This window comes from Carcharodon carcharias, chromosome 19 (genome assembly GCF_017639515.1).
Source record: "Carcharodon carcharias isolate sCarCar2 chromosome 19, sCarCar2.pri, whole genome shotgun sequence".
NCBI lineage: Eukaryota > Metazoa > Chordata > Chondrichthyes > Lamniformes > Lamnidae > Carcharodon > Carcharodon carcharias.
The window spans coordinates 46,116,027-46,143,607 of NC_054485.1; the positions used below are offsets into that span (position 1 = coordinate 46,116,027).

At 42.4% G+C, this 27,581-nt stretch overlaps 1 protein-coding gene across 1 annotated transcript in view; it reads left to right on the forward strand.

The window, feature by feature from the left end:
• The window catches only part of LOC121291515 (glutamate receptor ionotropic, kainate 3), a 558,849-nt gene that overhangs the window by 195,199 nt on the left and 336,069 nt on the right, over positions 1-27,581 (forward strand). Inside the window, exons 3-5 of the mRNA XM_041212818.1 lie at positions 2,284-2,541; positions 10,638-10,819; positions 15,987-16,040. Coding sequence (XP_041068752.1) covers positions 2,284-2,541; positions 10,638-10,819; positions 15,987-16,040 — 494 coding nt within the window. The remainder of the gene's footprint in view (positions 1-2,283; positions 2,542-10,637; positions 10,820-15,986; positions 16,041-27,581) is intronic.

A 27,581-nucleotide genomic window follows, 5' to 3' on the forward strand; every position in this document is an offset into this window, starting at 1 on the left:
TTGTATTTAATTTAACACAGAGTTGGAGCAGAGAGTCAGGCCTTCTGTCTAGCTCGCCTCCGCTTCTATTCCAGGGGTGGTGGGCCCGGCTTCCAATCCAGCCTGCCCTTCCCAGAATGAAGGTTCAACCTGTGGGTGGCCATTTTTAAAGGAACTGTCCCTTCTCTACGTACCTGACCAACAAAAATCTGGTTCTTAAAAAGCCAGCTGCCTCTTCAAACTATGCATGCACAAACCTTGGCCCGACTTCACTCCCACCCTCATGAAAATGGAACATGCCATATTCGGGATTGGGACTAAGGATATCCAGCAATATCTGGGGTTTTCGGGAGAGCTCTCCATCGTGTCAAAAATCTGGCCAAAAAGTCTTCACAGGAGTGACCTTTGGAGTAGAATCAGTAAGAGACCTCTTGACTGATTATTTTCCTCCCTTAGCTTGGATGACACTGGTCAATGTATTCACGTTTTTCATTTCAACTGCTCTACTACCTTGTGTATAATAACAGCTGGCAATAAAAATTATCCAGTCATCAACTACCCATGACTTCTTGGTAAAAGCTCACTTAATCCTTCAACATGAATAACAATGTGCATCAATGACATGTAAAAGTTACCATTCCCACGCACAGCCACTGACAATATTGGAAATGATCCAAAACCACCTGGAGTAGAAGCACATGAGAGCACCAATTCTTGGTGACACAGAGTGACAGGATGTAGATTTAAAGCCCTGCCATTTTGATTTCAATGTCTCTGTGCCAAGTAAAGTCCAGAGGCTGGATTTCTGAAACCCTCCAAACCATTTTCAAAAGGGGTCAGGAGAAAAAATCCTACTCGCCTGCAAGTGGCGGGTAGTTAATAAAGACAATCAATGGAACTATTAATTTTCCAGTCAGTAGCCGGGTCCCCTGCAGTGGCTATAGCATGGCAGTGAGAGGGTGCAGCCTCCCAACTGCGGACCAGGACTCCAGAACACCAGTGGGCTTTTTAAACCCCTCTCCCCTCCAGCCTTCATACCGTGATGGTCACAGCTGCAGCCACACGGAGGCTGTGGAAGGATTGCCCCCTCCACATGGAAGAGCTGTGGCCACTTCCTATTTTTATATTTTTAAGAAGTGCTCAGAAGGCACCTCAAGCTGGAGGTGTCCTCTCTCTCTTTCTCTCCTACATATATTGGCAGCTCCCACCTTGGACGGTGGGGCTGCCTTTTATTGCTGGAGGACCTCCTATTTGCCTCCAGCCTCGGGAGCCTGCCTGCCATCCTTAATTTTACAGCTAGTGTGCCCTCTGGCCATTAATTGGCTTGGCACTAAAAAGTCATATTGGACCTGGAAATTCTCCTGATGGAAGACCTAACCCCAGGTCTCTAGAGAAGGAAGAGGGAAGTCATTCTTGATCTGCTCTCAAGGGTCTCACTGCGGTCAATCGAGAACCATATTAACAGGAACATAAGTCCTGGGGAAACCAGAGGGACATAAAATAGAGAAGCCATGACTGAGTTAATACCACCCAGCCAAAAAGGCTTGAGTTTATTGAGATCAAAGCAAAGGCTGGGTGTGTCAGACTTTGCCGCCTTCCAGCTCCGTACTTGTTTAGCACACAACAGCTTATTGAGAGGTAGAAAGCATTTCATTAGAGATGAATCTAGTCATTATTGTGATGGTAACTATAATGAAAAGCAAAAAAAATGAAATGTTTAGCTTACAGCACCAAAACACAGAATCAAATTCATTCTCTCGGAACTAACACTTATGCAGCTGGGTTAATAAAGAATTTGAAGTCTGAGTTTACCAAGTTTTTGTTTAGGCCTGGGTGATACTAATATCACCAGCTGCATTCTATTCTACTTTGTGCCTCATTAACATATTAACTTGAGTAATGTCGCAGGAATAGTGGTTTACAAATTCACTCTAAATACCAATCAGAATTGATCTTCACAATCCATTTACAAAATCAGATGAAGTCAAGACCAGGCTCAGCTTGCCAATAAACACTTTATGGCTGCACTCATGAAGAATGTTTACTTAGGGGATGAGTTAGCAGCTTCAAGAGACAGTAGGAGAAGATTGGTTATTTATATTCAAATATCTACAAATTGCATGTTAACTAATTTTCCCTCAGTCATTATCTGTCCACAAGAAAATTCCCTCGAAGGTAAAGTCAACAGAAATGATCAGACCCTAATGAGAGTTCTTTGTAATTGATGTTGCAAAAGGTTTGGTGGTGCTACTCTCTCAAACACATACTGGTCACTGTTGATGGCTCTGGTTCTTTTTCATCCAGCCTGTGATCAGCTCTCATTAGGGGTGGTTGCAATATTTGGGCCTTCTCACAGTTCCTCGTCCAATGCTGTTCAATCTATCTGCAACGCACTGGAAGTCCCTCACATCCAAATCCGATGGAAACATCATCCCATGGACAACAGAGACTCTTTCTATACCAACTTTTATCCTGACTATTCCTCTCTCAGCCATGCTATTCTGGACCTTGTGCAGTTTCTGAAATGGAGGACAGCAACCGTGGTTTATGATGATAGCACAGGTAAGTTAAGAACTCTATTTATGCGTACATGGGGGGATGGGTGTATGAGATGGAGAGGGGGCTTTGAATCATAGAATACAATCAGAAAATAATATGGCACAGAAAAAGGTCATTTGACCCATCGTGCCTGTGTCAGCTCATTGAAAGAGCAATCAAATTAGTTGCTGCCTGCTGCTCTCTCTCCATTGCCCTACACAATTTCCCCCTTCGAACACTTGTTCCCTTTTGAAAGCAACTGTTAAATCTGCTTCCACCACCCTTTCAGGCAGTGCATTCCAGATCATTACACTCACTGCATTCCATCCCCCCCTCCCTTATTTTGCCAATCATCTTAAACCCACGTCCTCTGGTTACCAACCCTCCTGTCACTGGAAACTGTTTATCCTTATTTACCCCAATCAATACCCATCATGATTTTGGACATCTCTATCAAATCTCCCCTTAACGTCTCTGATATAGGAAAAAAGAAAACAGTTCTCTAATTTCTCCATGCAACACTTTCCATGTCCTTGATACCATTCTAATAAATCCCTCCTTCCCATCTCTAAGGCTTTGAGATTCTTCCAAATCTCTGGTGCCCAGAATGGGATATGTTGCTCCAGTTTTGGCCTAACCTGTGTTTTATAAAGGTTTAGCATGCTTTTGTTATACCTTTGTTATAAAGCCAACATCCCATATCCTTTTTAAACAGCCTTCTCAACTTGCCGTATCACTTTCAAAAACTTGTGTATGTACATCCCCAGCTCTCTCTGTTCCTGTGCACCTTTTGAAATTTAGTTTATATTGTCTCTTCTCATTCCTCCCAGCAAAATTATTCACTTCACACTCTGTGGCTGGAACCTTCCAGCCCCTCTTGCTGGCGGGATCTTCTGGTCCAGCCGATGTGAATGGAAGTTTCAGTGGCTTGCTGGCCCCACCACGGAGGACCTGCCACTGGGGGGGTGGGGTTTGGAAAATTCTAGCCTCTGTTAAATTGCAACTGCCATGTGCCTGTCTATTTCACCACTTTATCTATTGCCAACTGAAGTCTGTTACTATCCTTATTATTGTTTGTGTCACCTGTAAACTTTGAAATTAGACCCTGTACATCCAAGTCCAGGTATATATATCAAAAAGAATAGTGGTCCCAACACTGACCCCTGGAGGTACCAATGTATACTCCCCCACCACCTCCTGCCCCCAGTCTGAAAAACAACTGCTCACCACCAATCTGTTTTCTGTCTCTTAGCCAATCTTAGCCAATTATGTATTCATCCAACCACTACCCCTTTAATTCCGTGGACTTCAATTTTGATAACAAGTCTATTATGTGATATTTTATCTAATTCTTCCATAAACCTATATACATCAGCCACACCACCCTCATCAAACTTTTCTGTTACTTCAAGAACTTAATCAAGTTAGTGAAACATGATTTCCCTTTAACAAGTCCATGCTGGCTTTTATTTATTAACCGATATTTTACCAAGTACCGATGAGTTGTTTCCAAAATTATTGTCTCTAAAAGTTTTCCCACCACCCACTTTGTTCCCTAGAACTAGATCTAGCATGCTTCCTTCCTCATTGGGCTGAAAAAATACTGATCAAAAAGGTCACCTACAAATTTCAGAAATTCCTCCTCATTTTTTCCCCTTTTGCTGCTATTTTCCCAGTCTCTATTCCGATTTTTGATGTTGCTAATTATCTCTAAAGATTTAGCATTTTCTGTAAGTTGGCTGCAGATTTGTTCCTCTGTCTTTTTCCCACTATTTGGCGACCTTTAGTATACACCCTACACCATAACAGCTCCTCTATTGTTCCAGAATTCTAGGCAAATAGATACTATCTTCAAACCCTCAAGTACATTATTCCTCTCCAGTGCTGTAACAATATCTTTGAGTTACACTGACTTGGCCTTCCTTTTTTTCATACCCTATATTTCCTGAACATATAACTAGAAATATTAAATTCCCATTTCTCTCCTTGTTTGAGCCAGTTTTCTGTTATTGCCAATATATTATAATCTCTTGAGAAAAAAACAAAAAAACTGCGGATGCTGGAAATCCAAAACAAAAACAGAATTACCTGGAAAAACTCAGCAGGTCTGGCAGCATCGGCGGAGAAGAAAAGAGTTGACGTTTCGAGTCCTCATGACCCTTCGACAGAACTTGAGTTCGAGTCCAGGAAAGAGCTGAAATATAAGCTGGTTTAAGGTGTGTGTGTGGGGGGCGGAGAGATAGAGAGACAGAGAGGTGGGGGGGGTTGGTGTGGTTGTAGCGACAAACAAGCAGTGATAGAAGCAGATCATCAAAAGATGTCAACAACAATAGTACAATAGAACACATAGGTGTTAAAGTTAAAGTTGGTGATATTATCTAAATGAATGTGCTAATTAAGAATGGATGGTAGGGCACTCAAGGTATAGCTCTAGTGGGTTTTTTTTTTATATAATGGAAATAGGTGGGAAAAGGAAAATCTTTATAATTTATTGGGAAAAAAAAAAAGAAGGGCCTGTCTCTTTATGGGGTATGTGGAACATTCCTTGTTGCAGTCCTACTCCGGCCCCCTTCCACAACTCTTTCTCCGGTACATCGATGATTACTTTGGTGCTGCTTCATGCTCTCGTCAGGACTTGGAAAAATTTATTAATTTTGCTTCCAATCTCCACCCCTCCATCATTTTCACGTGGTCCATCTCTGACACTTCCCTTCCCTTCCTTGACCTCTCTGTCTCAATCTCTGGTGATAGACTGTCCACCAATATCCATTACAAACCCACCGACACCCACAGCTATCTCGACTACAGCTCCTCACACCCCACTTCCTGTAAGGACTCCATCCCATTCTCTCAGTTCCTTCGCCTCCGTCGCATCTGTTCCGATGATGCTACATTCAAAAACAGTTCCTCTGACATGTCCTCCTTCTTCCTTAACCGAGGTTTTCCACCCACGGTCGTTGACAGGGCCCTCAACCGTGTCCGGCCCATCTCCCGCGCATCCGCCCTCACTCCTTCTCCTCCCTCCCAGAAACATGATAGGGTCCCCCTTGTCCTCACTTATCACCCCACCAGCCTCCGCATTCAAAGGATCATCCTCCGCCATTTCCGCCAACTCCAGCATGATGCCACTACCAAACACATCTTCCCTTCACCCCCCTTATCGGCATTCCGTAGGGATCGCTCCCTCCGGGACACCCTGGTCCACTCCTCCATCACCCCCTACTCCTCAACCCCCTCCTATGGCACAACCCCTTGCCCACGCAAAAGATGCAACACCTGCCCCTTCACTTCCTCTCTCCTCACCGTCCAAGGACCCAAACACTCCTTTCAAGTGAAGCAGCATTTCACTTGCATTTCCCCCAACTTAGTCTACTGCATTCGTTGCTCCCAATGTGGTCTCCTCTACATTGGAGAGACCAAACGTAAACTGGGCGACCGCTTTGCAGAACACCTGCGGTCTGTCCGCAAGAATGACCCAAACCTCCCTGTCGCTTGCCATTTTAACACTCCACCCTGCTCTCTTGCCCACATGTCTGTCCTTGGCTTGCTGCATTGTTCCAGTGAAGCCCAACGCAAACTGGAGGAACAACACCTCATCTTCCGACTAGGGACTTTACAGCCTTCCGGACTGAATATTGAATTCAACAACTTTAGGTCGTGAGTCCCCTCCCCCATCCCCACCCCCTTTCTGTTTCCCCCTTTTTTTTTTCCCAATAAATTATAAAGATTTTCCTTTTCCCACCTATTTCCATTATATAAAAAAAAAACCCACTAGAGCTATACCTTGAGTGCCCTACCATCCATTCTTAATTAGCACATTCGTTTAGATAATATTACCAACTTTAACTTTAACACCTATGTGTTCTATTGTACTATTGTTGTTGACATCTTTTGATGATCTGCTTCTATTACTGCTTGTTTGTCGCTACAACCACACCAACCCCCCCCACCTCTCTGTCTCTCTATCTCTCCGCCCCCCACACACACACCTTAAACCAGCTTATATTTCAGCTCTTTCCTGGACTCGAACTCAAGTTCTGTCGAAGGGTCATGAGGACTCGAAACGTCAACTCTTTTCTTCTCCGCCGATGCTGCCAGACCTGCTGAGTTTTTCCAGGTAATTCTGTTTTTGTATTATAATCTCTTGTTGTCCCTGTGACTCACCCATTTTAACCACTATACTCCATGCATTTACACACATGCACTTCAAACTCATCCTGGTCTATTTCGCAATTCTGCACCCCAGCATCAGGTCCCTCCTTTTCCTGAACTGCTCTTTCTCTTGATGCTTTTTGCTTCTTTCAGTCCTCTGTGCACCCTGCATCTGTTCTCTAATGCTTCATCCTGGTGCCCCCCACACCCTGGAAAATTAGTTTAAACCATCCCTCAAAGCACTAGTTGACTATATCGTGAGGATTTTGCCTCTAGGCCTATTGAGGTGCAACCATCTTGTACAGGACCTTCCTTCCCAGAATTGATCCCAATGCTCCTGCAATCTGAAGCCATCCCTTCTGCACCATTTCAACCAGGATGTGTTAACAACTCTTACTTTAATGCTCCTACACTCACTAGCGTATGGTGCTGGAAGTAGTCCCGAGGTTATCACTTTTGAGATCCTGCTTTTAAATTCCTTCCTAGCTCCTGAAACCGTGCACAGCATCAGTCATTTTCCAACCTAAGTCACTGGTTCAAACATGGGCCACAATCTCTGATTCCATACCTCTGCGAAGTGTGCTACTTCCATTCAGTGTTGTTTCTCTGGTTTCAGGGTAAAGGACAACACATCATTCAAGACTCAGATCAGCGGTTCCATAAATGCTTGCCTATCCAAGAGCGCAAGAACACAAGCAGGAACCAGAGTAGACCATATGGCCCTTAGAGCCTGCTCCGCCATTCAGTATAACCATGGCTGATCTTGGGCTTCAACTCCATTTTCTTGCCTGCTCCCCATATCCCTTAATTCCCTGACAGACCAAAAACCTGTCTATTCCAGCTATGCTGTTACTTGTTTGAGAAATTAACCTAAGGTCCCATCCGCCAGGTTAATTTTACAGATTCAATGGCCTTAAGTCAAAGAACATGGAGCTTTCCTGGTATCATTACCTGCATTGCTACCTCAGTCAAAACAAAATAAGATAGTTTATCTGATCAGGTATTTCATTGCCATGCATGGGAATTGCAGGCACAGAATACCTGCTACATTTGCATATATACAGCCACTATGTATGGACATGGCAACTATGGATATATTAGGTCTTCCTTCAACTAAGCATTGGGAAGCCTATAGCTACTTTACTCAACTTCCACCAAATACTCTGCACCTTTGCCCTGACTCCCATGCCATTGTATCGTCAAAGCAATGTGCCTCCTCCTCTGTAACATCAGCCACATTTGCCATCACTTCAGCCCCCAATACCAATAAAACCCCATCCCCATGTTTTTGTTAATTTCCAGGGTCTACATCTCCGATCCTCTACTTGCTGGCCTCCCAAACTTCCCGCTACACCAAGTCCAATTCATCTCAAACTTTGCTGCCCACATCCTAGCTCCACAAAGTGCTGCTCATTGACATCCACTAGATTTCCATTGCTGATACATTGGATTCAAAATTCTCATCCAGATTAACAAATCCTCCCATGGGCTTAACCCAAATTTACCTCTGAAACCCTACTCCAGCCTTTAATCCTTGCCCCTGGTATTTAGTACTGTCACCTGGCCTTCAGTGCATTCCTCCCCACTTCTCTGCCCCTCTTCCCAAACAATGATGGAGGGGCCTTCAGCTCTCTGTACCCTGTGTTCTGGAACCCACTACCTGCAACCTTTTCACCTTATAACTTCATTTTAAAGCCTCCTTAAAAATACTACTTAATATGCCTTAGGTTATTTTTCCTAGCTCTTACAGACCGTTTGGCATTTGTTTGGCTTTGAAGCAGCACCATTACACAGATCCATTATTATATCAAAGGAATTAAATAAATGCAAATATTTGTACAGCTAAATATCTATAAAATTAGGCAGGAGTGCCAGGGAAGTGAGAATGGCATGCCCATATTCACATGGCATTCTCTAAATTGTTTTCCCCTCTGTTCTTGGTATGTTTTGTCGGACTTTTATCCTTATCACAGGCTTAATTTTCCTCAGCATACAGCGTTCCCAGGCAAAAGACAGTAGGTGGCCTGCCCCTTACTTCTCAGCCACTGTCAGTCTCAAGTTGTGAAATGGCACATATGGACATACAAAAACTTGATGCATGAAGCATCAGAATTGGATGTCACCTTACTCAAGGGCAATTAGGGATGGGCAACAAATGTTGGTTTAGCCAGCGACACTCAACTCCTATCAAAGAATAAAAAACTCATCAGCAGCCATGTAATGCCCTGGGAGAGAACCCAAGACCAATTAGGGAAAAAAAATGTGGAAAATTCCTCTCCAACCCCGTTGAAAGAGTTTTATTAAAGTTAATCAAGGTTTGCTCCACTATGTGAGCACATTTGAGTGGGAGTCCACCAAATACCACATGTGGACTCCTGACTATTTGAAGTTTTCCATTTTGGAGAAAGGTTTTTGGCGACTCTTTTTTGAGTAAATGAGAGCTGTCAGAATCAGAAGGTGGAATATAACTGGCCTGATTGTTCATTCTTTGGTATAGGTGCAACATTAATTAGCAACTTTTGAAACACTGAAAATTTTGTTTCCATACCCATGTGTTCTGAGGCTGCCTGGTGCCCTGGCACATCAGGGCTATGGCAATTGAACAGTCAATTGTCCCCACCTTGCAGCACTGAATAGAATGGAGACCTCTTGGTTAAGTTCATAGCTGTTCCTCAACTACTGAGGCAAAAGCAACAGAATAAAAATATTATAAAATAGACAAAACAGAACAGAATGCAATCTTTCATGTTACCAGGCACTTAGCCTATTTATTGACCTTGGTCACTGTGTTCAAGAGTGTCAGAATTCATTCTGAAGAACTCCATCCTCCCACTCCAATGTCAGTGAGTGCTTCTCAAATTCAATTATTTTATTTTATTAGGACAGAACAGGTAATCTCCCCTAAATTGAAGCAAAAAAAAAGAAGCAAGGCACCCTACTTGAGAATTTGAAGAGTGCGTTTGATTTTTATTTCTCGGGGATTAATCCTTCCAGAAGCTGTTAAGCCAGACAAATGTTAAGATAGCTGTATGGTCTTTTGTTTTATGTTTTAATTTTTAAAAAAATCTTTATTTAACAGGCTTTCTGCACTCCTCTCCTCCTTTTTCATTGTTTTTGATTCCTTGTCTCTTTCCCTCATCTCTTTTCAACCTCCCAATCCCCGACTACAGCCTTTTGCTCCTTCCCTGAACTTAAGGTAACTTCGACTCCATTTTGTCAGGTTTTTGGAGATGGCAATCTTTAAGAACTTTGTAGATTGTGGCCAGGCCTGTCAACCATTCATGGAAGTTGGTACAAATTAGCACTTGGGTGAAATTCCTTCCCTGTGTCCGTATACAGCATATAGCTACTCTGGAGCAGCTGCAGGATACTAAAAGGAAGCGTGGTACTATGTCTGAAACGGGCATTCCTCAAATGATTGAAGAATCACCCTGACAGACACATGGTCCAGAGGATCTCTCCTTCCTTGTGGACTGGCTTTGGCCACCATGTTCACAGCAGCCAACCTGAAATTTGGGAATCACCATGCGGAAGTATGTAGTATACCTGTTCCACCATTTCCAGGTACAGCATATAGAATCTGCCAGTTCGCTGCACTATTGTATAACCTGAAAACATGATGGGAGTATTTGTGCAGTTCCCAAAAGTGTCAAGAGTTTTCACTCAAAGCTACAAACAAAATATTTGGCTTTTGTAAATACTGAGGATTTTGGGACAAAAAAATTTAAAAAGCATGAAATAACTGATTTTTAAAAATTTAATGTAATGTAAAATATTTGAATTTTCTAATTTGGCTTTAATCATGGTATTGTGTTTTGAGACCCACATGATTCAAGTTGAACCGCATACTGTCAAGAAAGGAGGAGATAAATTTGAAGAGAGAGCTGGGGAGGACAGTGCAAATTGTAAACTTAGTTTGACAGGACATACTGCACATCAGAAATAGCTTTTCTGCTTTATCATTGAAGGTCTCATTCGTCTGCAGGAGCTGATAACAGCTCCCTCCAGGTACAATATCCGGCTAAAAATTCGTCAACTTCCCATCGACTCGACTGATGCCAGGCCTCTCTTAAAGGAGATGAAACGAGGCAGGGAGTTCCGCATTATATTCGACTGCAGCTACACAATGGCTGCTCAGATCCTGAAACAAGTGAGTTCCATTCATTGTCACTGCAGCTTTGTGCCAGTATTCAATTTAGAAGACTGGCAGGGTGCAATACGTTGAATACCAAAGATTCAGGTCAACAAAACTGGCAGCAGATTCACGTTTTTGGGATGTTTAGTACTTTGTTTGCATCATGTTGGTCTTTCATAATAGTGTTTACTTTTTCTGTTTTTCTGTGTGTTCACAGCCTTTTCTGCCCAATTCTTTCTGGTGTTCAAGAAAAAGCTGCATGTTTTCCACTCTTGGCAGCTAGTTCACTAGTTGAAGCAACAGAACGTAGCAACCACTGCATCACACTCCTATTAAGGTCAATGACTGAAACAACAGGGTGGTTTATCTAAGTATAAAATCACTGGAAAGGAAATTCAGGCATTCTCTATAATGGGGTGGCCGATCTGGAACACCAGCTTAATGGCAGCACCAATTTACAAAATCTAAATCAACTTTTTATTGCATACATTTAGCTGGTGATGATTTTAAATGGAATTACATTGGAATTGCAGCACTGAAATTATTATTTTTTTACAATGCTTTTGTAGCCCCACCAAGCAATTTTTTTGTTGCTATGAATAGATGTCAGCACTTCACTATTTCTATGGACAAGACAGAGACATGTTCAGAATTAGAATTATTATTTGATGTTCTGCAATTGTTTCTCCCACTGATGGTTGTTAGAATACAGTGATCGAATGTCCGCTTTGAGTACAAGCAGTGATCCAGGTGCAGACTGCAACCAGACATGCACTCGGTTTGAGGAGTGTTTATTTCTTGACCTTTCGCTCAGCTTATTTGCATGTCACTGAATGTAAAATCTGCCATGAACTAGTACAAGCAGATATCATTTTAAAATGCAACTCTCTATAATAAAATATTTGCTTTAAAAATATACTTGAGAGAGTAATAACATGGTGCAGTTTGAATAATAGAATTGTAATTTGGATTGTCACAAAGAATAAGCATTTTACTCAAGAGTGTCTAGGCAACCACTTGTGAGTAATCTGATTTTAAATAACTGCAAATTAATTTAAAAAAAACTATACAGGATCACAGGATTGTTACTGTGCAGAAGGTGGTCATTCGGCCCATTGTGGCTGCACCGACTCACCGAATGAGCAATTCACTTAGTGCCTTTCCCCCATCTTCTCCCGTATACCTGCCTATTTTTCAAATAATGGTATAATTCCCTTTTGAATGCTTCAATTGAACCTGCCTCTACCACACTCTCAGGCAGTGCTGGGTGACCTTAACCACTCATTGTGAAAAAAGTTTTCCTCAAATCACTTTTGCTCCCTTTGCTAATTACTTTAAATCTATGTGCTCTCTTTGTTGATCATTTCGCGAGTATGAAAACTTACTCCCTATTTACTCTGTCTGGACCCTTTGTGACTTTGAATACCTCTATCAAATCTCCTCTCACCCTTCTTTTCTCCAAGGAAAACAGCCCCAACTTCTCCAACCTATCGTCATAACTGAAGTTCCTCAGACCTAGAACTATTATTGTGAATCTTTTCTGCACTCTTTCCAATACCTTCACATCCTTCCTAAAGTGTGGCACCCAGAACTGGACACAATACTCCAGCTGAGGCCAAATTCGTGTCATTTACAAATTCAATATAACCCCCCTGCTTTTCTACTCTATGCCCCTATTAATAAAGCATAGGGTAGTTAACTTTCTTAAATACACTCTCAAACTGTCCTGCCAACTTCAGTGACTTATGCACATATACACCCCTGTGCCTCTGCCCCTGCACCTGCTTTAGGGTTGTATCCCTTATTTTAGATTGTCTTTCCATGTTCTTTCTACCAAAATGAATCACTTCATATTTTTCTGTGTTGAATTTCATCTGCCATATGTCTGCCATTTCACCAAAATGCCAATGTCCTTTTGAAGTTCTACACTATCCTCCTTACAGTTTACAATGCCACCAAGTTTCGTAAAATCTAAAAATTTTGAAATTGTGTCCTGCACACCAAGATCTAAGTCATTAAAATATATCGGGAAAAGAAAGGGTCCCAACAATGACCCCTGGGGAACTTCACTACAAACCTTCCTCTAGCCTAAAAAACAGCCATTAACCCTGCTCTCTGTTCCCTGCCACTCAACCAATTTAATTTCCATGTTGCTGCTGTCCCTTATATTCTATGAGATATAAATTTTGCACAAATCTGTTGTGCGGCATTGTATCTAATGCCTTTTGGAAGTTAATGTGCAGCACATCGACAGCATTGTGCTCGTCAATCCTTTCTGTTAAGTTTTCAAAGAACTCCAGCAAATTGGTTAAACGTAGGGCAAAATATTTTGCTCACCGGGCGGGTGTGTGCTTGACCCAAGCGAGTGTAAAATGACATTGGACGAGTGTCCCGATGTCATCGCACACTCATGCGATAATTCAGTTGGTGGGCATGCGCGGGAGTTGGCAGCGCGCCCGCCGACAATTAAGCGGTCTAGTAAGGCCATTAAATTCATAATTAAAATAAATTTTTCGCTACCTGGCCAACCTTACGGTTGGCGGGCAGGTGAACAGGCCAGGCGGCCTTTGGATTTTTTGTGAAACTTCATCCATGGGCGGGGTGAGGTTTCGATCAGTGATTTTAAAAACAAAATTTTCAAATTAATTTCTAACATGTCCCTGCTATGTGACAGTCACATGAGGGGACATGTTTTTAACATTGTTAAGTTCTTTATATTAAAAATCTTCAGCTCCCTAAGGGAGGCTGGTGCCTGAGGGAACTTTTACTGCGCGCACCTGCATGCATGCATAAAATTCCGCACTCGCCCTCCTCCCGCCACCCCCACATCCCGCCCGGCACCCTAGTAGCGCTGAGCATGCTGACTGGCTGTTAATTGGCCAGCCAGTGTGAAATCACGGTCGGGGCGTAATCGCAGGCGGTGGTCCGTTTCGCTGCCACTCCCACTCACCCCCACCCCAGGACTGAAAAATCCTGGCCATGATTTTCACTTCAGAAATCCATGCTGGCTTTCCTTGATTAGCTTGCTGCATATATCCATGTGACTATCAATTTTCTCCCAAATTATTGTTTCTAGAAGCATTCCTACCACTGAAGTTAAACTGACGGGTCTGTAGTTGTTGGGTTTATCCTTACATTCTTTTTTGAACAAGGGTGTAATGTTTCCCATTCCCCAGTCCTCTGGCACCAGCCCTGAGTCTATGAATTACTGAAAAAGTTATGGTCAGTACCTTTGCAATTCCTATTCTCACTCCCTTCAGTATCCTTGGATGCATCTAATCAGTCCTGGTGCCTTATCAACTTTAAGTACAGACAGCCTATCCAATACCTTGTACTTATCGATTTAAACCTTTCTAGTGTCTGAATTACCTCCTCTTTTACCATGGCCTGGGAGATTCATCTTTCATGGTAAAGACAGATGCGAAATGTTCATTTCGTACCTCAGTTATGCCCTCTGCCTCCATATGTAAATCCCTTTATTGGCCCCTAATCAGCCCTACTCTTCCTTTTACCACCCTTTACTATTTATATGCATATAGAAGACTTTGGGAGGCAGTCTCTTTTCATACTCCATCTTTGCAGAGCCATTTATTAATTATATTAGAATACAGTAGTCGATTTCTTAGTAAACTAAAATATATATTCCGCAGTCTTTAAATGGTGCCTATTTCTGCCTATGCGCTTAACAAAAAACTTAATTCTTGGAGCTTCCTCAAAGGCCCACAAATTGGTACAATTAGCAGAAACTCCAATCCTGGTTAAGTTGAACTGGGAGTGTGGTCAATTTTGTGGGTGGGACCAGTTTCTAAAACTATGGGCAGGATTTTCCCATCGGCGAGTGGGGGTGGGGCCCACTTACCGACGGGTAAAATGACGCGCGGTGACGTCGGGCGAAACTCCTGATGTCACCGCACCCCACTTAAATGTTTAGGTAGGCAGGGGCTCAGCAAAATCAACTGTGCACCTGCCGACCTGTCAATGTCCAATTGAGGCACATTGCCTCAGGGAGATGAGTGCGCTGTTTTGTGCGCATGCGGGAAAGAGTGCACTTTTGGGTTTATGGAGTCCCCCCTGCCTGCACAGGGCACGCATAGTGCTTCCTAGAGGACATCACTCTAGGTGGGCCTTAATTGGCCCACCCACATAAAATGGCGGCGTGCCCCCAATTGGGGGGCGCAGATCGGAGGCATGCCTCTGCGCGCCTGCTCTTCAACATCCCCCCTGATGAGGGAAAATCCTGGCCAATGTTTTTTAAACTAGCACAAAAGATCGTGGAAAACTTGTGATGCGCTGTAAGTAATTTGCATTTAAAATTTTGCAATTCTTTGTGTTCATTACATCAATTTCGGGTAATTTGTGCTGAGCAGATGACTGGAATGTTTTAGCGTAAGTGGCTATTTTGACAGAGACCCAAACATCATTTAAAAGGGAATGGAAAGGAAGTATTTGAAAAGAAAGAGAATATGGGGAATGGGATTTGCGCGCAGTGCTCAACTGAAGAGCTGGCACATTACAATTTCCGTGGGCATTGCCTCTTCCCATGCTGTAATCTTGATGAACTAAAAGGATTCAGCCTTTGGTTTCTGAAGCATGTTGAGTTTGCTGATCTGAATTGAGGCAGTGCGAACATTGCAATTGGCACTAGTGTCTTTGTGCTTGGAAAAGGAAAGATTACGCAAGAACAGAAGAACACAAGAAATAGAAGCAGGAGTAGGCCATATGGCCTATCCAGCCTGTTCCACCATTCAATATAATCATGGGTGGCCCTGGGCTTTAACTCTGCTTTCCCACCTGCTTCCCATATCCCTTGATTCCCTGAGAGACTAAACTTTTGTCTACCCAGCCTTAAGTATAGAGAACAATGGAGCATCTACAACTCCCTGGGGTAGCCACAGTTCGAATGCCTGATTCTTCTCCAGTGATTTGCGTACACTTCTGGATCTCTGGCGAGGTCAGGATTGAACTTGGCTGTGAAAGTTTGCTCACACTCCTTGCCTGGATTCACACACCAACTGCCACTTTGCTGGTGTAACTGTTCCTCTGCACTGCTCCCCACTTTCAGGAGATGAGTAGGCACATGGAGAGTGGAAGAGTGTGGTGTGGGGAGAGGAGCATGGAATCTAGCATAATTGATACAATAACAGCATTACTAAAACTATAACTGCCTTTCTCTTCTTTTCAGGCTATGGCTATGGGGATGATGACTGAATATTACCACTACATTTTTACAACTCTGGTAATTAATTTTTCTGTTTTACTTGAATACAAACACTAATTAATGATCAGGCAGCAAATGTTAAACATTTAATGCACACAGCATATTTATTGGCACACCCCAGCTGTCTTGCACTACTGAGGAACATTCAACTGCAAACAGATAGCAAGATAAAGTTCATACCAACTATGATACTCATATTGGGGAGGAAATATGGAGAACACAATGACAACTGAATGAAACAGTGTTCTTCATTGAGTATATAAGAAGCATAGTTTGCTTGGTATAATCATTGGCACAGTGGCAACAGCAAATTAAGTCTATTAAAGTATACCACCTGCTCAGCCTTCAGAATGGAGCAACGCCATAGCAGGGTTCATGGTGACCCCTTTTGCATTAACCAGACAGAAAAATAAGGTAAACAGCCTTGCAGCTCATTTTTGTAAAGCAGCTAGCAAAGGATTACAGTGAGTTATTTGTCAGACATGAGCTGGTAAATCCCACTGCTGTGATTACAAAGTGCAGTGAGACTTCACTCACCAAGCTGCCTTTATACATGTTGGGCATCTTCTAATGCACAAAGAGCAAGCACCTGGGGCCCTGAGTGAAGACGAGAGAATTTCCTCCAATTAATTTTTGTTCTCAAAAATGTATCACTAGGAATATTAAAAGGTTGTGTGTGTTTGTATGGATCTATCAGACAGTGAGCAAGGACAGTGCAGACTCCAGTACTTGATCCAATGCAAATTTCTGGTCACATATCTCAAAACCGTCAAAATCATGGGCCTTAAGTAGAAAGGTTCAGCTTTTGAATTCAAACAGTGGAAAATCTCCTTGTCTAAAACAGAAGGAAATGGCAAGAAAATTGGTTTTAAAGTGTAATTCAATTTTGTTTTATGCTGGACAAACTATACGAGATACCATTACTTGTTGTTTGAACAGGTGATAGATGACTGGAGAATTCTATACCATTCGCCTCAATGTCCCCACGTGGTGGCAAATTCCATATTCTACCCACGCATGGAAAACATTTTTGAAACTATTCTAGAAAATTCTCTGCTATGTGAACATGATTGACTTTGAATCATTAATTCAATTTTGGGAATCGGGTAATGTTACGTTCCAGTATATTATGAACTTTCGGGAAATACTTCAAAATTTTGAACACAGACTATTCAAATGGCTGCTGAAAATCATGTGATCTTTCGCATTTTGAGCTCCAGACAGTCTTGAGTCTTGAGCAAATACCTAATTAAATTCACAGCCATCCAGGGAATTCACATACGCTTTACTTAAGAATGGATCATCAATAAAAGAATTTCAGCATTCCAGCTGGCCCATCTTTCTGTTTCACCAAAGACTAAAAAAAAACTCAATGGGCAGGATCTTCTGTTCGGCATGCGGGGCCGGGCCCCGCTCGCTGACATGCAAAATGACGTGCGGTGACGTGGAACTTGTGTCCTGACATCACCGCACGTCATTCCGATCTTCAGTTCGGCGGGCGCGCACCAGAGTTGGCTGTGTGCCCGCCGAACTGTCAAAGGCCTGTTAAGGGCATTAATCAACTAATTAAAGTACTTGTCAGGGTTGCCCATCCAACCTTAAGGCTACGGGCAGGCGAAGAGCCCAGGCGGCCTTCACGTTTTTCACAGAACCTCATCCATGGGTGGGATGAGATTTCATGAAGGGTTTATTAATTAAATAAAATGTTTTATGAAAGTTCATAAACATGTCCAAGCTCATGTAACAATGTCACATGAGGGGACATGTCTAATTTAATTTTTTTTATTTTTCCCATCTTTATGACTGAAATTAATCTCCCTGAGACAGCTCCCTCTCTCCGGGAGATTTCTGTGCTCTTTTGCGCGCATGCATAAAGAGCGCAGGCCCAGACTCTTTCTCCTCCCCCCCCCCCACCCGCTTACACAGGTAGCGCTGAGTGCTTCCGGGTGCGTGTCACGCTAGGCCGACCTTAATTGGCCTGCCCACGTAAAATGGCGGCATGCAGCTGATCACACCCGCTCCCGACCGGCCTGCCAGACGGGGAGAAAATTCTCCACACTTATGTATTAGACAAATATGAATGGATCCCATCGACCTTCTGTTTTATTACGATGTTCCCTAATCAACCTAGACTGGTGAATTTCAAAGTGTCAAACAACAACAGAGGATGTGCATCAACACACCACCCTATTTTGGAAAAAGGACTTTGAACTTGTGCAAGTCAAATGGTGAGGAAGCCACTTTGTTGTCTGCTTTTAAAATAATAGCAAGAGCTGTTCTGCAGACAGAGTTCTATTAGAATGCCATCGAACTGCTGTGAGTAATCGAAGCAGCCAAGGTAATAAACAGAAATACCCTGAAAGTGAGGGTAGGACTCTTTCAACCCCCCCCCACCACAAAATACACACACACACGCGCACCCACCCACCCACCGCCCACAGACACACACACACCAGCACCCACCCACCACACACACACACACACACACACACACACACACACACACACACACACACACACACCAGCACCCACCCACCACCCAACCTGTACCAAATCTGAACTCACCTGAAAACCAGCCTCCTGGAAAATTGACTACACAACTTACTGAGAACCCTTTGCTTCAACACATCTAAGGAACTATAAGCCTGCCACAAAAGAGAATGAGACAATCATAAATTGTAATTGTATTGTTTTACCTTGGTCTCTATCAAAGCTTTGACAGTGTGATAATGTCTGAGAGTTGAGTGCATGAGGTGTTGCCTTTTAAACATCCGGGACAAGCGTGTGATAATAAATAATCTTTTTTTAAATGCACAAAAAGTTTTCTGCTGGGAATATTTAAATTGGGACAATCACTCAGAGTAAGAAAACACCCAATTTTACATACAAACGTTTTCATCACATGCCATGAAAAAGAACGCATAAATCCTGTCTATGATAGCTAACAAAACGTGAACCTCTCAGGGTTAATGATGCTATTCCTGTCCCTCTATTGGATTGCTGCTTTTGATAATTTATCCAACTCTGATTAACAACAACAATTTATATTTATATAGTGCCTGTAACATAATAAAAAGTCTCAAGGCAATTTACAGGAGAATTATAAAACATAATGGCCCAGAACTTCCGATTTCCAAATGGTCATACCCCAGAGGTACCCCTTGATTTATTGAGGGAACCTTCGGAAGTCTCCACGCACTGACTTTGTGGGAACTGCCCAGGAAGTTTGAACTTCCGATAGGTAATTCTTCTGCATCTGGAGCCTTCCGAAACCCTGAGTTAGTCGGCCATTTTGGATGTTTTCCACTTACTTCCCAGAATAGTTATCCAAAAAAGGTTGGAAGGATTAAACCAATCCTAACTCCTGGGTAACTATACTAGTGACCCCCACCGCTGACTTCCCACTGAACCTGCCGACTACAACCCCAACAACCACCCAACTACACTCCCCGACATGACTACTCCCTGCTGACCCAGCAACTTCCCACTGGAGCCTGACTACCCTCCTGAAGCCCTAAGCACTCTCGCAACCTGACTACTCCCCCTGCTTTCCCAACTACCCACCCCTGACTCCTCGCTGCACCCCACCAAATACCATCATGACTTACCTTAACCCCCTCATCCACTTATCTGCCACCTACCCCCTTACCCACTACCTACCACCCTATCGCATCACCTACCACCTCACCCACCCACCAACCAACCTACCTCCTCATCCACTCTATTACCACCTTACTCCCTCACCCACCTACCTGCCACTCTAACTCCTAACTCAATTACTTGCCACCCTATCCCCTCACCCTCCCACCTGCCACCCCCTGTCTCCCACCTGCCACCCTACTCCCTCACTCACTTACCTGTCACCCTACCCTCTATGTACCCTGCAGGTACAATCCAGTTGCCACTCTTCAGGAGATTTGGCCCAGTGTGACACTGGGCCACAAAAAAATACAGTAGGTCAAATGATCAAAAGCTTGGTTGAAAAGATAGGCTTTAAGGAGTGTCTTTAAGGAAGAAAGTGAGATGAGAGGTGGAAAGGTTTAAGCAGACCAGGAGGTTGAAGGTGTGGCGGAAGAGCACAATATCTTGGAGGGTTGTGGAACTGGGCAGAGATAGGGAGGGGTGAGACCATGGAAGGATTTGAAAATAACAGCCCATGTTATCTGAATGTGAAGTTATCGTTAGACATAATGAGAGCTGACCTGAAAGGAGTCTTTAAAATTATGATTGGTTTTGCTGGGCAAGATAGTCCAAAGTTAGATGGCATAAATATAATAAATCCAATAAGGAATTCAGGACGTTCATGTTTACGCTGAGCGTGGTTAGAAATTAAAACTTGCTACCATGTGGAATGATTGAGGCAAAGTTGCAGTTAAAAAGTGGCTCGATAAGTACACGAGGGAAATCTAATAGAAGGGTCTGGTGGGAGGAGGCTTGTGTAAACATTACACTGGTATAGATCTGTTGGGCTGAATGGTCTGTTTTTGTGCTGCATATTCCAAATAAAGCTATGTAATAAGATATTAGCCATAGATTTTTGAATATTTGCCTCAATCTCTCCACATGGTAGCAAGTTTTAATTTCTAACCATGCTCTGTGTAAATATGAACGTCCTGAATTCCTTATTGGATTTACTAGCGTCTATCTTATATTTATGGCATCTAACTTTGGACTATCTAGCCTAGCAAAACCAGTCATAATTTTAAAGACTCCTTTCAGGTCAGTTCTCATTATTTCTAATGATAGCTTCTCATTCAGATAACATGTTGGACTTAGTAATTGGAGAAGGATAGACAGACCAAACAATTAAATGTAGTCCAGCAGGGTGTGGGCAGAAGTAAGATAGACAATTGATAGGAAAATATTTTTCCAGACTCCTATCAAATCATAATGATATCTGTGCCCTGATCCACTGTAATAATGTCACAATCCTGTCACAATGAAGTGCATGCTGTAGTTGTAAATGAGAGCAGCTGTTATTAACTGGGGAAAGGTTAGGGCATTATTTTTATCTATTTATGACAACCAATGTGGGAGGAAGGAAAAAGGAAACGTGCACCTGTGTTTGCTGGGTTCTGAAAATAAAACTATGTTAAGGAACGACTGGCTACAAGTTCCTCGTTTAGTCAGTAATGAACACCCGACAGGAGTTCTTTAAGATATGGAACTCCGGCATGATCCATTTCAATGGAAAACATCAGGATCATCCTATGATCAACTGGCCAGGAGATACTTGAGCAACATGGGAAGGCTTAATCATTCCCTTGGTCTCATGGACAGTTGGGCAAATGGGTTGTTAAAATATCACCTTCAGGACACAGTTGAGCGAATGAAAGTCAAGACAGAGATCCACACTTGATTTTTGAGTTAGGAGGTAAAGACCAGGCTGTCCCTTTAAGCTCGTTTTTAATGCATTGAGAGCTTTTCAACCTTGAAGTACATGAGTGAATAAAGGTATTGCTGCTGATGTAAAGAAATTGTAAATATATGTCCCATAATAAGATCACCCCAATATGCTATGGTTCAGATCACAAGTTACTTAAAATCCGAGTGTAACAGAAATACACAGGAATCATGGGGGATAGCCCATCTCATATTCCGAATATATATTTGTGAACAATAAATGGCTTTACCAAGCTACAACGCTCTGCCTGTGGTTTAATCGTTCTGCTGTAAATTTCTGAAGCCGCTGAAACTGGTTTTAACTGCTACCAATTGGAATATGTGGTAGACGGTAAATTGTGCAGAGAAATCAAGACCAGGATGGACAGTTAATGGGAAGGTCCATTGAATAATGTTCCCGTCCTCTCTCCCCAGTCATTCGTTTACATGCAGTGATGGGTCTATGATGAGGAAGTAAATCATGTTCAACTATGAGGAGACCATTTATAACTTCTATCACAAAATGGTTTTGGTTGAACTCAGGCTGTTATTTAAGGACTCATGCACTTAGTCATAATGAAACATAATCAAGTTTGGGAGAGTGATGATGAGCCAATCACAATATAAAATTACTTGTACTAAGGTAAACCCCAAGTTCAGTAAAGTACAGGGCACAATCCAACAGCTCTAAAAAGCAAACACCTTAACTAGATGGCAAAATTCATCATGCCCCCAGTTTCTAATAACCACATTTTAGCAGTCAGAATCTGAACTGACTTGAATATCCATTTTGATTTCATTTACACCTCTCATTTGATATACCTGATTGCCCATTTTCATTTGAGATGTGAAGGATGATGTGTTGAATGACTATTGGTACAAATTTATTCTGTTTATGTGTGCTCTGCCTGAAGGCAGGTCCTGTGCTCATTGTCGACTGATGTTTCATCCTGAACCGTTTTCTTGGCTGTTTTTGTCAGTGGTGGTTTGCCGTTGCCTTCCACTTTAAGGGGTGGGGTGAGGAGGACGGCCCAAAGTCTTCAGCCAGAACAGGAATTGCACCTGCATTGTTGGCATTATTCTGAATCACACACTAGCCATCTAGCCAACAGAAACTGACATATCCCATCGTTGGCACAAGTACAAAAACACTGGAAATCAAAGTAAAAGCAGAAAATGTTGGAAATAATTAGCAGGTCTGACAGCACCTGTGGAGAGAGAAACAGAGTTTAACGTTTTAGGTTGATGATTTTTCATCAGAACTAGAAAAAGTTAGTCATGTAATAAGTTTTGCACAGGAGAAAGGGGGGAGGAGGAGGAGAAAAAGAACAGAGAGAAAGTCTGTGATAGGGCGGAGAGCAGAATAGAATAGATAACAAAATATTTCATGATGCAAGGGCAAAAGGAGTGGCAATAGGACAAGTGAAGATGCAAAAGGTGCATCCAGAAGAGGTGTGAATGGAATTTTTGGTACAGATGTGTATTTGAAATGCAAATACATTGAATTTTGCATAAATGAATTTCAAGCATAGGGTCGAAGCACACCCTAATTAATAATTGCATATCAAGTGTGTCTGTGTGTTTGTGTAGCCTTTCCCATGTTCTAGGGGTTCATAATTTTACTCAGTCAGTTCCCTAGACAGTGTCATCACAACTTGCCACTTTCAATCATGTATTTAAAAAGCACCATCAAACAAAAATTATTTTAACTGTTGACAATAATCCTTTGTAAATGATGTTTTCTTCATGATGGTAAGATCCTCTCTTTAGATGAATGTGTGGAGTATTTTAAGTTTGAATAAAATTTGCTTGGCTTAAGTACAAGTTACTTCACGTTCTGTGACAGCTCAGCAACAATACATCTATGGTACCAAGATTGTTACTTTACATTTTTGCTGCGAGACTAGTGGAGCTTCCCCTACTTGTCTGCTTTGGTTAATGTTTTTCTACTGAACCAGACTCATGGGGTCCAAATGAATTGGACTTTTATGTTCAACTGAATGTTTCAGAATGGTCCCACGCTGATAGTCAAAGCATTGTGTTCAGGAGCTTGGCGCAGGGTTAGGAAGCTGCTGCCAACTGGCACTGCTCAATGCACTCCTTTGAATAGTCAGCATGGCAGGTGGATTTTACATGGCACTTTAACCCTTGGAGTGCTTGTTCTGCCAGCTGTGTGTACAGCTATGAAAATTTATGCCTCATGCATTTATTATGAAACTCGAAAAAAAATGAACATATTTTTAAAATTTCCTATTTGGATTTATGTGAAGGGAAATTTGTTTAGTTGGAATTAATCTGAGAAAAAAACAATTATTGAGGACAAGAGGTATATTTAGCCTCTTTGTAAAGCCTAGCACACAGAGGGTAACAGAAATGCAGAATTAAAAACAGAACGATTCTTGGTTGCAACCTAGAAAAGGAACCTAGTTGGCTCTTGATTAAAAAAAACAAATACCTGGTAGTGATAACAAGGAATTATTCGAATATCACTGAATAGTTCAGGGGACATCTTAAATAAACCTTGATCTTTGTAACCTCATCTAAATCCTGAGATGGGATCATGGCCTTGGATACCTCTCCTGATGGGGGGGGTTTGTTGCCAGCACTTGGTACTTATTATTTTTGCAGTACATTCACCTGTCCACTGTCTACTGGACATTGTTTCCAACAGTAATGCATTGACTACTCTCCAGTTCCGAGTCTCATTTTCATACTTAAGAAGGATTGGAGAATTTGACCCCAAGCCTGCTATTTTCTCTTCACCTGCTTTCAACAGCCGAAGGAATATACATTCAGAACCCAATGACTTATGGTTTGCTCATTTTTGATGGGGTTATTCCTTTAATACTGTTAGCTCTATCAATGTTTTCTACCTTCTCTTTCTACCAAACCTATTCTGTCATCCTACACACAAAATAAGCAAAATTGTTTAATATATTGTCATACCTTTATCCTCCTCTATTAGGCTCTTCGCTTTCTCCTTGAGTGGTCCTCTCCACATGCCCCCAACCTCTTTTACTCTTTTTTTGTGTTTGCAAAAGATTTTAATTTATTCTTTCACTGGATTTGGATGCGCTGACTAGGCCAGCATTTAATGTCCATCCCTAATTACCAGTGAGAAGATGCTGGTGAGCCACTGTGTTGAACCACTACAGTCCATGTGGTGTAGGTACACAGTCCTATTAGGGAGGGAGTTCCAGAATTTTGACCTTGCAACAGTGAAGGAATGGCAATATATTTCCAAGTCAGGAAGGTGTGGCTTCGTGGGGAACTTGCAGGTGGTGATGCTCCCATGCATCTGCTGCCTTTGTCCTTTCAGATAGCAGAGGTTGCAGGTTTGGAGGGCTCTGTTGAAGAATTCTTGGTAAGTTGCTGCAGTGCATCTTGTAAATGGTACACATTGCTGCCACTTTGCATTGTGGTGGAGGGAGTGAATGTTTAAGATGGGGATAAGGTGCCAATCAAGTGGTCTGCTTTGTCCTGGATGGTGTTGTGTTTATGGAGTGTTGTTGGAGCTGTAATCATCCAGTCAAGTCAAGAGTATTCTATCACGCTCCTGACTTGTTCCTTGAAAATGGAGGCCAGGCTTTGGGGAGTCAGGAGGTGGGTTACTTGCCACAGAGTTCCCAAGCTCTGGCCTGCTCTTGTAGTCATATCCTGGTCCAGTTCAGTTTCTTGGCAATGGTAACCCCAGGAGATTGATAGTGAGGGATGTAGCAATGGTAATGCCATTGAATGTCAGGCGGAGATGGTTAGATTTTCTCTTGTTGGAAATGGTCATTGCCTGGCACTTATGTGGCAGGAATGTTACTTGCCACTTATCAGTACAAACCTAAATGCTGTCCATAGACATGAACTGCTTCAATATCTGAGGAGTCGTGGATGGTGCTGAACATTGTGCAATCATCAATAAACATCCCTACTTCTGACCTTATGATGGAGGGAAGGTCAGTGATGAAGCAGCTGGAGATAGTTGGGAGTAGGACACTACCCTGAGGAACTGCTGCGTTGATATCCTAGAACTGAGATGATTGACCTCCAACAACCACAGTCATCTTCCTTTGTGCTAGGTATGACTCCAACCAGTGGAGATTTTCCCCGCTGATTTCCATTAACTTTAGTTTTGCTAGGGCCTCTTGATGCTACACTCGGTCATATGTTGCCTTGATGTCAAGGGCAGACATACTCACCTCACTTCTGGAATTCAGCTCTTTTGTCCATGTTAGGACCAAGGCTGTACAGAGTGGCCCTGGTGGAACCCAAACTGAGCTATTACTTTTTAGATTATCCATTAGCCTTTCCTCATATTACCTTTTCACTTTTCCACTGCACTTTCTATATTCCTCATCATTATTGACCCGAACTTTATCATTTGCCTCCCTCTTCAGTTCAGTCTGAATCTTTTCACGGAACTCCACATTCTCATGCATCTTTTGACCTTATAACAATATATTTATTTTTCACTCTATGCATCTCATATTTAAAAATTTCAAATACTGGTAGATCAATAATTTAGATATTAAATGAAAATTATTATCTCCTTGAGCCATTAGAAATGCATGTGTTGGGTCTGATCATATCTCGGATCTTTTAAAAGGATCTCCAATCTCTCTTCATCTAATTTGAGTGAATTATGCAATTCACAACTCTGCTTGAGTTTAAGTGCAACACTGAGCAGTCCAAAATATGCCCATAATATTTCCAGAAAGATACTGATGTCGCATAAAAGCATTTCTTACATCTTACAACAGCATGTAGCCCCTCTGATAGGCATTATGTAAAATCATGTCAGAAAATAACCCGTTTGGAGATTTGCTATATTGTGAAGCTAAAAGCACCCTCTTCTAATACGCAATAGCTGTGAAAAAACAAAAATACTGTTTATTTTGAATGTTGAACATTATGAAGCAGAAGAGCATACAGGACTATCTAATATTTCATAATAGATAACAGCACCAGCATGAAGCGCACAAGATGATTTCTGATAATGTAGTGATCCCGATCTCGGAGGGGCATTCTATTTAAAAACATTGATCTCTTTTTTCTGAGCCTTTGGTATTCTGCCATTTTATGTGTTTACTGCAATGGAACAGATACAACATTCATTAAATGGCAATCACAGAGAAACACTCATTATATCAATGAAGTTTTGAGCAAGCTTATTGGGCTAGATTCCACTTAACTCTTCCCCTTTACTTAAACAGAGAAGAGGACACGGATCACAACATACAGTCAAATTGTTTTCATGAATCTTTAATAATGCTATTATAGGCAATTTGCCCATCTCAAAATGTTACATAAATTACTAAATTCTTTGCTTATTTCATTCCTGATGAGATGGCAGAGAGACTGAGTACAAGAATGTGAGAGAGTAGAAAACAGTGGGCAGAATTTTCCCGTCGGCGAGTTGGGGGGGGGGTGGGGCCTGCTCGCCGACACAAAAATGACGTTGGGGGAACCCTCGACGTCATCCCGCCCCATTTAAATATTTAGGAATGTGGGCGGACAGCGAAATCAGCTGTCCATCCGCTGACCTGTCAATGGCCAACTGAGGCCATTGACAGGATAATTAAGTCAATTAAAGGCCCTACCCGTCCAACCTTAAGGCTGGTGGGCAGGCCAGGACCCCCAGTGGGCTTCTGAAAAAACATGAAACCTCATCCACTGGTGGGATGAGGTTTCATGTCTGTTTTAAAAAATCTTAAATAAACTTTGTGGTCTTTATTAACATGTCCCATCTCGTGTGACATTGTCACATGAGGGGGACATGTTAATAATTTTTTTATTTTTTAAGTTTATAACACTTTCAGTGCTCTCCCTGAGACAGCACTTAGTCTCAGGGAGATGTGCGCTCTTTCGTGCGCATGCGTGAAAGAGCGCACTTTGACAGTTGGGGAATCCCTCCCCCCCCACCCCTGCACGGAAGTGCATAGCGCTTCTTGTCGGGTGGTCCGCTGGGTGGTCCTTAATTGGCCAGCCCACTCAAAATGGCGGCAGGGCCCGTTTCGGCGGCGGTGATCGGCTGCCGCCAAGCCGGTGGGGCCCGCCTGCCCATCAAGGGCAAAATTCTGCCCAGTGTCTATGAGATGAGAATGGCATTAAAAACAAGAGGAAGTTAAAACGTAGTCTGCTACAGGAACTTTTAAGGCCCTTTTAAATGTTATAATCTCCCTGTAA